The sequence below is a fragment of the Macadamia integrifolia genome, chromosome 4, assembly GCF_013358625.1.
Source record: "Macadamia integrifolia cultivar HAES 741 chromosome 4, SCU_Mint_v3, whole genome shotgun sequence".
In the NCBI taxonomy this organism is placed as follows: domain Eukaryota; kingdom Viridiplantae; phylum Streptophyta; class Magnoliopsida; order Proteales; family Proteaceae; genus Macadamia; species Macadamia integrifolia.
In genome coordinates, this window is record NC_056560.1 from 331,526 (window position 1) to 344,698 (window position 13,173).

Sequence of the window (13,173 nt, forward strand, 5' to 3'; positions counted from 1 at the left end):
TTCGATTTCAGTGCGGTTTGGTTTCAGTTTGTCTTCGGTTTCTTAAATTGATTTGTAACCGGGTTGGTTTTGATTTTTTGTCCAGTTTGGATTCGACTTTCCATACAAATGTTTACAAAACTATGCAAATTTTGATTTTTTTAACGATTTTTGAAGTGTTTCGGTTTCTTACTGGTTTGGTTTCAGTTTCGGTCCGGGTTTTGAGCCAGTTTCGGTTTGGTTTCGGGGTTCATCTGGTTTTCGGTGCGGTTCGGTTTGGTGTTGGGGTTGCAATACTCCAAACCGAACCGACCCAATAAGGCTTCGGTTCGGTTCGATCCATGTTGTTATCGGTTCAGTCTTGTCAATTTTATCGGTTCGGTTTAAGAATTGACACCCCTACTCTCAACAATGAAAATGGAGAAGAAGTTGAGAAATGGGTTTTAAGAGCCCGTTTGGTAATGATTATGTTCAGAAAAGGAAAAGCATGTATTTGTATTTCTTCTTGAAAGATGATTTTAAATCTTCATTGGGTGTTTGGTAAACTTGTTTTGAAACTATTCTTAAGAGAGTTCTTGGAACCATATGGTGTTTGGTAAAACCTGCTCCGCACTTTTTTTTTTTTTTACTCTGTGTCAATATTTACACAAACTGGCAATAATTTCCCCCTTCCCATTCTGAAATTCCAATTTGGGACGGAAAAGAAGATGAGGAGCAAAGATCTGAGAAGAACGTTGAGCAGAGTCGAGTTCATCTTCTTCCCTCTGTTCGTCGATCACCGCTACAAGTCGATGAACTTTGATCGCTGAACTTCACTGTTCGACCTGCTCAGTGCTCTTCTTAGATCGACTAATTAGGCTGATTGAGCAGGCTAATCATATTTTCGATCAATCAGGCTAACCGAATAAGATCTGGCGGACTGATGCACGAAATAAACCAAGGGTGGAGGGACAAAAATCGTCTGCAATTCTAATATGGTATAATTCTGTGAAATACCCCCTTTAGAGAGTGAAATGTGTCAAATACCAAATGAACGGTCCAGATCTTATGCAATTGATAAATCCTTAAATCGGTGAAGAGCCAATTTGAATCAAATCGTATCATAGCAAACCGGTTTGGTTCATACGGTTTAAAGGTGAGTTTTTCCCTCTCTCTCCTCTTTCATCTCTCTCTCTCTCTCTCTCTCTCTCTCTCTCTCTGTGTTTCTCGCTCGACTCACTCTCTCCTTGTGTTACGTAGCGCTCTTTGCAAAGTTATGAAATACTCAACGAAGAATGAACAGCCCTCTCTTTCATGTTAATGTTAATGTCTCTGCAAAGCCTGCTCTCTTTCTTTTACATTGTACTCTAAACCAAGTTGCTCTGTGGTTTTGAATGCTAAAATATTAGGTTTTCTGTTGAATAAAATTTCGATTTCAATATTTTTATTTGCTTGCTGTCTCTCTTTCTCTGTTCCCCGCTAGACTTGCTATCTCTTAAATTGAAATTTTTTTGAAGTATTTACATTGTACTCTAAAACAAGTTGCTATGTGGTTTTGAATGCTGAAATATTAGGTTTTCTGTTCAATAAAATTTTAATTTCAATATTTGTATTTGTTTTTTTTCTCTCTGTCTCTGTTCCTCGCTTGACTCACTATCTCCAAAATTGAAATTTTTTTGAATTATTACATTGTACTCTGAACCAAGTTGTTCTGTGGTTTTGAATGCTGAAATATTAGGTTTTCTGTTCAATAAAATTTCAATTTCATTATTTTTATTTGCTTGTTGTCTCTCTGTCTCTGTTCCTTGCTCGACTCACTATCCCTGAAATTGAAATTTTTTTGAAGTATTTACATTGTACTCTGCACCAAATTGCTCTGTGGTTTTGAATGCTAAAATAGTAAGGGAAAGGGTTGTTCTTAGCCACTTATCAGTGACATATGACATAAAAAGGATATTCTATAAACCATACATTGATGTTTGCTTTTTGCCTTGAATTTTTTTTTAATAGTTTCCTTTTGGCATCTTCTCTTATATCATGTTAATTTAAGCATTACATACTCTGTAGAGTATATTGTCCATCAAATATCCACATCAATCATATTTTTTTTGTCACTGTTGTAGGCCTTTTTATGTAAGCTTCTCTTAGGGGTATTGCATTTTACAAATAAATGGATGCACAATAGCGGATGTGTAGCTGTGGTGAAGGGGTGATGGTCATCCAGACTTCTCAAACGTTAAAGAATCCTGGACAACAATTTTATAGATGTCCGTTAGGTGAAAAACATTCGGGCTCTTTCATTTGGTTGGACCCAGTGTTTGAGATTTTAAAATGTAACTGCAAGCGTACGGATCAGTGAAGCTATGGGTCGAACATAGGGAGAGCAGCCACTTTATTTTTTTGCTTCTTTTAATAATATGAAAGTGAACCAATTAATAGTTGTGATCTAATTCTAATTACCGTACTAACCATATGTATCTAAAATAACGTCCTAATCATTCGTCATATAAGAATTTAAATACGTAATCCACGCAATTAAAATTAAATAAATAAATAGTTGAAAATAAACACCCAACGCAATTAAAAAGCAATGAAGGAAAAAAAAATACTGAAATAAAAATAAAGTAGAAGAAAGAGGAAAAAGCTAGAGAGAGACTCACAAGTAGGTTTATCTACTTAGCTCGAGGGATGCATCATAATATAAGCTTTCCTACTTAACCAGAGATTCACTCTTACACGGGTTACTCTACTTGGCGTTAGGAAAAGGGGGACAATCAAAATAAAAATAATAAAATTATGGTTTAATGGCTAGAAGGGGCAAAGCCAACGCATATACTAACCATGAACCTTGGGGGAAAGGGATACCAATAATATAACGACTGAAATTAAAATCATAAATTAAAAAAAAAAATGGTAGTCAGAAGAGGGAATGAGAGGGGGGAGAGAAGACTACTGAGGGAGCCTACTTACTTGAACTTCAACCCTTTAACTAAAAACTTGATCGATTTGATATACTACTAGTACTAAAAATCAGATATGGAATGAACCAAATCTGAAATTTCTAGTACTACAGAAAAGAAAATTGAACTTGAAAGACAAGCTCCATAGCTTGTTCTTCTCACCTAGAACTAAGCCAACTTCAATTGTTTACATAATAAAAATAAAAGACTGAATAAAAAAAAAAAAGTGCTTGCATTAATTGAATAAAAAACCTTACAAAAGTGTTTAAAGCATAAACCTAGAACTAGAGCTAGAGAAAGAGAAAAATAGAGAAAGAGATAGAGAAACTAAGAAAAAACCATAGAAGAATAATGAATTCCCTCCTCCCCTTGTGTTAATTCTATTATATAGAAAATGGGGGAGGGAAGCTAACGATTTTAGCTTATAAAAAAAAAAGATTTTTTTTTTATCTTGTTGATGAAGTGGAGGACAGAGAAGAGATAAAACGTGTGGAGAGAGATCTCCCACGATTTTTCTTTCCTTTTTTTTCCTATTTTCTCTCACTTTTTCTATTTTTCTCTCTCTTCTTGCGTAAGAAACGCCCTTTGGCTGATTTTCTTGCTTGGATTTGGACAATATTCTATTTTAATGAGAAATTTCATCCATGCCCTTGTCTTTTTTTTTTTTCTTCTTTCCTATTTTTTCTCTTTATTTTCTCTCTCTTATTCAAAGTGATTAATAGGAGAGAGAAAATCTTAGGTTCGAACTTGAAACCTCTTAAGAAGCAAGGGATTTTGCACACCACAACTCACCAACTACGCTAGGTAGTTGTTGTCATCAAAAATGAACTTCAATCACTTAAGGATGTGGTCCATCGATCCTTGTTGGTATTTGGAATATTCCTTATACCCTTGGGACAACTGCAGATGGGCTGGTTCTGCATCTCGGTTCAGTTCTGATCCATTATTTTTTTTTTTACCCAAAAAGAATAATCACTTGTACAATTGACCAAAGGAATGTGTACTTGTAATTAATATGTCCATCTTGCTCAGAATTTTTTCCTCTTCGCAACCATGAAAAGAAATATGACATCTTTCTGTGTAAAATTGGAGATATAGTGCATGATAGTCCTTAAGGCATTGAAAATGTAAAACCTGCAAAAAAAGAGTAAAACCCAAGGTAGCTCCATTCTAAATATGTAAAATGCATGTTTTACTACACTAGATTTCATACATAAATGTGCTTATCAGAATTCTCCCACACTTAGACTTTGCTAGTCCTCGAGCAAAACAAAAAGAAAAATAATAAAAATAAAAAACTTAACTCACTTTCATAGGAATCACGGTTGCACTTAGCATGTGCAATAAACCTTTAAACCTCTAGGTCACCCCTAGTGGACGAGTTGTCTCGTGGATGTTTGCAATGAATATACACTCAAAATTCAAAATAAACAAATCCCAATATTGGCTAAAGGTAAGGGCAATACTGATTCGGAGCAAAGATAATTCCTCTTACAAGCGACCCCCACACTTGAACTTTATTACCCTTTATCAATTCCAGGCACAAGCATTCTTTCTAACCGATTCTTAGTATTACATACCCACCTAACACTCATGCAACAGAAAACTACCCACAACTAGAATAAGACAAGCACAAAAGAATGGATAGCAAAACTTTTTTTTTATGATTTTTTTGATATTTTTTGGCTTTTTGGGAGCTTACTGGCAGGGATCCGCGGTTGCTCAGGTCAATTCCTGAGGTACTGCTACAGGGAAAAACCTGTTTTTATCATACTGTGAGGCATGACGACCTCCACCGATGCAACTATTATTGCAAGTTGTTCTCAAGAATTCAATAAAAGAAAAGGAAAAACAAAACAAAGCACTCCGATTTACCAAAAGAAAGAGAAAAATAACATGAAACTGTCTCCCCGGCAACGGCGCCAAAAATTTGTTTGAGATTTTAAAATGTAACCGCAAGTGTACGGATCAGTGTAGCTATGGGTCGAACACGGGGAAAGCAGCCACTTTATTTTTTTGCTTCTTTTAATAATGCGAAAGTGAACCAATTAATAGTTGTGATCTAATTCTAATTACCGTCCTAAACAGATGTATCTAAAATAACGTCTTAACCATTCGTCATCTAAGAATTTAAATACACAAGCCATGCAATTAAAAATAAATAAATAAATAGCGGAAAATAAACACCCCACGCAATTAAAAAGCAGCGAAAGAAAAAAAAATACTGAAATAAAAATACAGTAAAAGAAAGGGATAAAGCTAGAGAGAGACTCACAAGAAGGATTCTCTACTTAGCTCGAGGGATTCATCATAATATGAGCTTCCCTACTTGACCAGAGAGTCACTCTTACAAAGGTTACTCTACTTGGCTTTAGGAAAAGGGAGACAATCAAAATAAAAATAATAAAATGATGGTTCTATGGCTAGAAGGGGCAAAGCCATCGCATACACTAGCCATGAACCTTAGGGGAAAGGGATAGCAATAATGTAACGACTGAAATTAAAATCCTAAATTAAGAAAGAAAGGGTAATCAGAAGAGGGAATGAGAGGGGGGAGAGAAGACTACTGAGGGAGCCTACTTACTTGAACTTGAACCCTTGAACTAAAAACTTGATCGATTTGAGATACTACTAGTACTAAAAATCAGATCTGCAATAAACCAAATCTGAAATTTCTAGTACTAGAGAAAAAAAATCTGAAGAAAAAAATTGAACTTGAAAGACATGTTTCATAGCTTATTCTTGTCACCTAGAACTAAGCCTAAAACTAGAACTTGAAAATTACAACTTCAATTGTTTACACAATAAATATAAAAGATTGAATAAAAAAAAGTGTTTGCATTAATTAAATAAAAATAACTTACAAAAGTGTTTAAAGCATAAACCTAGAACTAGAGCTAGAGAAAGAGAAAACTAGAGAAACTAAGAAAAAACACTAGAAGAAGAATGAATTCCCTCCTCCCCTTGTGTTAATTCTATTATATAGATAATGGGGGAGGGAAACAAACGATTTTAGCTTCTAAAAAAAAGATTTTTTTTTTTTATCTTGTTGGTGAAGTGGAGGGGAGAGAAGAGAGAAAACGTGTGGAGAGAGATCTCCCACGATTTTTCTCACGATTTTTCTTGCCTTTTTTTTCCTATTTTTTCCCCCTTTTTTCTATTTTTCTCTCTTCTTGCGCAAGAAACCCCCTTTGGCCAGAAAACCCCCTTGGCAGATTTTCTTGCTTGGATTTGGACAATATTCTATTTTAATGAGAAATTCCATCCATACCCTTGTCTTCTCTTTTTTTTTTTTTTTTCTTCTTTCCTATTTTTTCTCTTTATTTTCTCTCTCTTCTTCAAACTTGCGTACAACCATCTTGGCCGACCTCCTTTAAGTGATGAGTAGGAGAGAAAATCTTCTAAAAAAAAACATCAACAAAATGGCAACTAAGAGGTTCGAACTTGAGACCTCCTAATAAGCAAGGGATTTTGCACACTACAACTCACCAACTACACTAGGTAGTTGTTGTTACCAAAAATGAACTTCAATCACTTAACGATGTGGTCCATTGATCCTTATTGGCATTTGAAATATTCCTTATACCCTTGGGACAACTGCAGATGGGCTGGTTCTGCATCTCGGTTCAGTTCTGATCCATTATTCTTTTTCTGGTCCGAAAAGAATAGTCACTTGTACGGTTGACCAAACGAATGTGTACTTGTAATTGAACACGTCCATCTTGCTCAGAATTTCGTCCTCTTCGCAACCATGAAAAGAAATAGGACCTCTTTACGTGTAAAATTGGAGATATAGTGTCTAATAGTCCTTAAGGCCTTGAAAATATAAAACTTACAAAAAAAGAGTAAAACTCAAGGTAGATCCATTCTAAATATGTAAAATGCATGTTTTACTACATTAGATTTCACACATAGATGTGCTCATCACCCAGTGTTGAGGGACTGCATAGACAATATAGACATAGGAACAAGTCATTCAAATGAAAGTTTTAATAGGAACACACGGGTCATCTCGGTTATTCGTCAACCACCCTATAGTCTAAATATGCGGAACCAAGTAGTAGTGGATCAGTCATTGCTCAACCATTATTATGGTTTAACCATCTTGCTGTGTATTTGGGTGTTAATTCTTTCGTGCTATGTCTTCTATGTTACATCCTTGTAAATAGAACTATTGTTTCATTAATGAAGTTGGTTCCGTCATTGCCAATCATATGTGGGGTTATTATTATGATTATTTCCTTTTATCCTCTAATGTACTACCAATCTTTTTTTGTAGGTAAGAAGTCTTTAACTCAAAATGGTAGAGCACCTGGGTTAATGCCTAGGTTATGGTGGTTCGAATCCACCAAGACTTTGAAAGTGAACGTATGTGTTCTACCTTATTACTGTTAATAAGAGAGAACCATTCAATGGAGCCGGCGGGACCCCAAAGATGATAAAAGTTTAGTTACATTTCTAACAGTCACTTGCTAGGGTGACATACCTGCTAAGGTCCCAAACCATTATCTTTCTGTCACTAACAGATGATACCAATACATTTTCATGGTTAGGGCTCCACTCTGCTTGGAATACCTCCTCCCCTCTGCACAAAACACAGCATATTGAGAACTCTTAACTCCAAAAAGAGATGAGAAGAGCATCATTACTTGAACACCAGAAAAGGAAATAGTGAATTGAACAAAAAAAAAAAGGGTAATTTACAGCGCCACCCCCTGAAGAATGCCAATATTAGAGGGACACCCCCTCTCTTTCACCAAATTGGACTCGGACCCCTTGTCGTCAGTCACTGTTAAGTGTCGACTTAAAATGACCATTATACCCTTGCTATTGAAAAAACTCATATTTTTACATTATAGTGAAGCTTTCAATTACAGAGAACCATAGATTTCAGCCATAATTTGCCGGATTTCCAACCAAGACCACCACAGACTGCAGATTTCGAACAGATTGAAGGAAAAAAAGGAGAAAAAACGCAACCTTCGATTATCTTCTCCGCCGGATCTCCATCGCCGGTATTTGAATCGATGCGACATAAGAGATGAAATTAGAAAAGAAAAGAAAACAAAGGAACCTTGTAAAGATCCAGAAGAATATTATCCAGAGACTCTTGTGCTTGGTCTGAACACCGACTTCTTAGTGACTTAATAGCTTCAATGGCTTCCTCCGCCCTATTCTGTTGTTTCATCACAATTGCCACGTCTTTAAGAGCACTATCAACTCTATCTCCAGCATTAATTGCAGCCCAAAATAGAGGAATCGCCATTTCTGGGTCCTTGTCCATCAACTAATCCATACAAATTAGAAAGAAAAGGGTTAATTTCCATTAACTAAAGCAGAAATAAATGTAGGAAAATATAAATTTTGAACAAATTTCGGGTTATTGGTTCTTGAGACAAAGAAATATGCCAAACCCCATAAAGCTTGCTGCTAACCTGGACGTTTTTGGCCTTCACGTAGGGAGTATCTCCAACTGGGACCTTATGTGTCATATGAAAAGACTCTGAGTGAATTCTGGGGATCCCAATAGGCTTCGCTGGGGAACAAGGAGCGGATTTGCAGGGTCTGAAACCTGGAGGGGCGTTCCTTAGATCTTGCATCATCTTAACTTCTAGGATTTCTAAGCAGTTCACTCCGATGAAGGATCTGTCGGTGGCGGATATGGAGCAGAGGCGGCGGCGGGACTCCTCTCTTCCCTCTTCTCTCTCGCTCTCCCAAACTCGGCGACGGCTTTGGTCATGGCGGTCAGTAGTTGTGGCCGGATCTCCATCGCCGGTATTTGGATCGATGAAGCCGGATCTGTCGGTGGTGGATATGGAGCAGAGGCGGCAGCGGGACTCCTCTCTTCCCTCTTCTCTCTCGCTCTCTCAAACTCGGAGACGGCTTTGGGAGTTCCCTATTTTTAAGGGCAAAATGGTATTTAAGAAAAATTTGAATTGCTGATGTCAGCATTTTTTATATATTTTGTAACGATGACTGACGGCAAGGGGTCCGAGTCCAATTTGGTGAAAGAGAGGGGGTGTCCCTCTAATATTGGCATTCTTCAGGGGGTGGCGCTGTAAATTACCCAAAAAAAAATTAAGGAAAAAAACAGGACTTTTAAAGTATTTGAATGACTTGCCCTTCCAATAGCTTAAACTGATTTTACCAATTTCCCAAACATTGACAGTCTCTGTTATGTAGATTCTCTATCCAACTGTAGGAATCATGTTTAGGAGAGGTAGTTTGTTTCTACTCTAATTCCTCAACTACTGCAGAGTCAACATAGAACATACTCAATACAAAGATGACGCAAAATCAACCCATTAGGCCAACAAGGAAGAAATAGAAAACCGAAAAGAAAACCAAATCCAAATCCCAATCGGAAACAGAAATGAGGTTAGAAACCAGTGATTTCTGAAGCTTTGTTCTTCCAGACAAAATGTTGTGGAGGAGAGAGAGAGAGAATACAGAGCCAAAAATGAAGACCTTGGGTTTCTCTTTCGCATTGGAGGCTTTCAAAAGGAGCTTTCCTTTGTTTAACATCGATGGAATTACAATGAAATGAAAGGGGAAGTAAAGGAAAACACATCCTAAGAAATTAACCTTCTATTCCGTATAACTCAAGCATGAAAAGAAAGAAAGAAAAAGAAAAGTGGAAATAAATGTAGCAAATTCTGTAACGTTAAGTGAGATCTTCCCCCCTCTTTTTCCCTTCTTTTTAACAGCTCGGTGTCAAAGATTAATAGCCCATGGCAAAGATGGGCTCCAGTTTCCACAATGTCAAGTGCCTGTTGCCTTATGGTCGAAGCTGCTTCTTGGAAGGGAAGTACTGTATTGCTTTAGTGATGAAACAGATTATCAGGGATACATTGAACAGAAATCAATCACTAGAAAACGTGCAAAGATAATGACCTCAAGCTACTGAAGGAAACTCTTATAAAGCTTTGACATTCATCAAGAAGTTTTCCCACCCAGTGAGAAATCATGATTAGATGATCATTTGTGCTGAAGATGATGTAAAAAGACGCAATATGATAAAATACATACGGGTGACTGGAAAAACTATGCAATGCTGATCTTAGCTTCCGTAGATCGAACAGATTAATAGTTGCATCTGAAGATGCTATAGCGAGAATCATTTCATTAAATGGATTGAAAGATAGATAATTCACCTGGTGCAAGAAGAAGAAACTGGTACTAGAAGTGATTTTGTAAATGGATGAAGAAACATATATAAGATCTTTGTTTCACAAAAGGTAGGATAGGAACAGGACCAACTAAAATGAAAATGAAAATGTTAATTGGTAGATTAACATTAGACATAAGGAACAGAAACAGAGGCCAATCCAATCAAAAATAGGATACTATAGTTCAAACTCTTGAATTATGTAATGTATCCATTATCACTGCCATATACAACTGCTTGATTAGTGATCATTACAAAGGAATTCTTCATCAAAATAGAAGATCAGTAAGGAACAGAAACAGAGGCCAATCCAATCAAAAATAGGAAAATAAGATTAACTCAAATGCATAACCAGATTGAATATATTAAAATAACTGAAAATTAAGTGGGAAATGTAACTTAGTATCTAGTCTGCGTTTCAGCTATCCTGCTACCCCAAGAGCTTCCTAGCAAGATATATGGTTTACCTTTCCTCCTCTTAAGAGCTAAATAGCCATGTCTACCTACCGGGAATACCCATTCATACTGGCCAGATCTGACAATTTGATGTTCAAATATTAGAAACCCAACCATCACATTATACTAAGGGAAATACAATGGAAAACCAAAATGCAATATCCACCATCTGACCCTAGGATTCTTCTCAGTCAACGTAAAACACATTCATTCACTTTTCAAAGTCTTGGTGGATTCGAACCACCATAACCTGGGCACTAGCCCAGATGCTCTACCATTTTGAGCTAAAGACTCCTTACCTACGAGAAAAGATTGTTAGTACATTAGAGGCTAAAAATCAATAAAAATACTTAGAATCCTGGAATACAGCCACATAAGCACAAAAATAAAGATCCAATGAAACTGTGTGTTTTAATAGCACAAAAAAAAAAGCCATCACATTAACTGAACTTAATAGTAAAAAAAGAAGTCCTCATTAGCTGAATCTAAATATAATCTTCATCCAGTGATTGATGAGCTACAGATGCTTGAGATGATATATGGGAAATAGAAACTGCAAGTGACATTGAATATTAGGGTAATCCATATTGAATAAGAAAAATAAAAAATGCAGCAAACAACATAACAAACTAAACCTACTCAATATAAGTGACATGTAACTGGGATATGTGTTATCCATCAGTTGTGTAGGAGTTGGTGCAGTAGTTGGTGAAGGAGTTGGTTGTTGTTCTTGTAATCGTTGACCATGGGTCCTCCACTTTTTTTTTCTCTTGTTTTTCAACCCAACTCTTTAACCTTCTACCACCTCTTTTACTTTTCTCTTTATGCTTCAAACATAATCCATCTTATACGTCATCTGAGAAATGAGGAAATATTGGCATATCAGGGCGATCAACTGGGTTTCTAATATTACCAAGCTTCAACCTTAATTCATTCGCAGTATCCTTCACCAACTCGTATCCCTCAACTGTATTTGAAGCTTCTGATGCTATTTGAATAAGTTCATGACAAATACGCCTATACCGTTGCGTACAGTCCAAGTTGACATCTTGTTCAACTTCTTTCCCCCTACTGTCATTGACCACCATATTTGTTGTTCCTTGTGTCCATCTCTTCAAAATATTGTATTCAGGAATACGCTTTATGTCTAACACATCCAAAACTTTCAAACAATGGCAACATAGAATACCATCAGTCTCGAATTTTATCCAAGAGCATGCTACAATTTCTTGAAGTGGGTTACAACATACTTTATACTCACATTCTGCTTCATAAATCCCAACCCAAAAATAAATGTAGGAATTTCCATCAGTCCGACTTATAATGGTGCAAACAGTCATCCAATTGTATTCCTCTTGAAATAACTGAAAAATAACAGGAATGTAGAGTTCCCCAACTTGTTTCTGTACAATAGACATTGAATTTGCACGTCGTGGAATCTTGTTTCATGTATCAAATTTAGCTTTTAATTCATTACTACGCTTCTGGTTAAGAACTCTCTCAAAGTGTTTAAAAAATTGTACAACATTCAAAGTTGACTTCAAATAGTCCTTCAAGTCATTGTTGAGATTCTCACTAAGCTGTGTACTTCGAATGCCTATTGTCAATGTGTTTTTCATATAACACTTCGCCCATTGACTTTTAGGCCCATATATGTGCTGCAACCATTTAGTATTCTTAACATCATACTCATTCAGCAAATTTTACCATGTAGTCTCGAATTCATCTTCCACATCGTATTCGTATATGCATTTCTTTAAATTTGTAAGAAAATGAGAGCCATCTTTCATCATATGACCTAAATGCATAATGTCATTCTACATTAAGTGCCAAGTACATAATCCGTGCCATGTCTGAGGCTATATTTCTTTTAATGCTCTAGCCATAGCTTTGTCTTGGTCCGTGAAGATAGTTATACGCTTCTTTCCACCATGTGCTTCAGCAAATACTTCAAATAACCATTTAAAAGATTCCACTGTCTCATCATATAAAAGTGCGGCCCCGAATATGGTGCACCCTCTGTAATGATTGAATCCAGCAAACAACCCAAACGGCCTATACTCTTTATTGGTGCGAAATGTAGTGTCAAAGCTGACAACATCTCCGTGTAGTCAATGATCATCTTTGGATCAGTCCAAAATATGTTAGTTCTTTGTTTTTCACTATCCAGCTGAAATGAGTATGTGAAAGATGGGTTGTTCCTAGTTTGGGTAACAAAGTACTTCATCAAACTACCTGCTTCACTATATGTTAGGGCACGTTGTCTTTTAGTGCGGAGATAGTTCCTAACATCTTGAGTCATACAGCTCAGGTTTTCAATCCCATCAGCATGCCTACCCATCACTTAACTATGGATCTAGGCCTGATTCTCGAGTCATCTGCCAAATCAATTTCATACCTATGTATGTCAAACATATTCCTCTGTGAACGCATCATATGAACTGTTGATGTAGTATGAAGCTCATGATTATGTTCTCTCACAAAGTCATGGCACTTGTATTTTTCCTCATCAACCAAATATATGTTCATTCGTGCCTGGCAATTTGTTCTTTTCTCAGCTCGGGGGTTAACAATATTGATGTCTCGCTTGTCACTCAACTGAAAACCAGCTTTTGAACAAACAAATCCCCT

General features: G+C 36.5%; 2 protein-coding genes across 3 annotated transcripts; both read right to left on the reverse strand.

Annotated features, from left to right (window-relative positions):
* Nucleotides 1-7,886: 7,886 nt before the first annotated feature.
* Nucleotides 7,887-8,790, reverse strand: LOC122075163 (protein POLLENLESS 3-LIKE 2-like). Of its 2 annotated transcripts, XM_042640085.1 has the most exons (3): nt 8,399-8,790; nt 8,354-8,368; nt 7,887-8,205 (listed from the first exon to the last, which is right to left on the reverse strand). In XM_042640085.1, the coding sequence occupies exons 1-3, from the start codon at nt 8,519-8,521 to the stop codon at nt 7,966-7,968; spliced, it is 378 nt and encodes a 125-aa protein (XP_042496019.1). In that variant the 5' UTR covers nt 8,522-8,790; the 3' UTR covers nt 7,887-7,965. The 2 variants fall into 2 exon arrangements, with proteins under 2 accessions (XP_042496019.1, XP_042496018.1); XM_042640084.1 differs by having other exon boundaries at nt 8,354-8,790.
* Nucleotides 8,791-11,387: 2,597 nt separating this feature from the next.
* Nucleotides 11,388-12,883, reverse strand: LOC122077307. Its single transcript, XM_042643220.1, has 4 exons — nt 12,461-12,883; nt 12,066-12,200; nt 11,804-11,981; nt 11,388-11,689 (listed from the first exon to the last, which is right to left on the reverse strand). Exons 1-4 carry the CDS (start codon nt 12,881-12,883, stop codon nt 11,388-11,390), a joined length of 1,038 nt encoding a protein of 345 aa, XP_042499154.1.
* Between the last annotated feature and the right edge of the window lie 290 nt (nt 12,884-13,173).

Coding starts and splice junctions, on each gene's coding strand:
- LOC122077307 (XM_042643220.1), bottom strand. CDS start 12,883: ATGGGTAGGCATGCTGATGGGATTGAAAACCTGAGCTGTATGACTCAA. Junction 12,201..12,460: donor AGCACATGGTGGAAAGAAGC/GTATAACTATCT, acceptor AAATGGTTGCAG/CACATATATGGGCCTAAAAG. Junction 11,690..11,803: donor TGGGATTTATGAAGCAGAAT/GTGAGTATAAAG, acceptor TGGATGTGTTAG/ACATAAAGCGTATTCCTGAA.
- LOC122075163 (XM_042640084.1), bottom strand. CDS start 8,521: ATGATGCAAGATCTAAGGAACGCCCCTCCAGGTTTCAGACCCTGCAAA. Junction 8,206..8,353: donor TGAAGGCCAAAAACGTCCAG/GTTAGCAGCAAG, acceptor TGTATGGATTAG/TTGATGGACAAGGACCCAGA.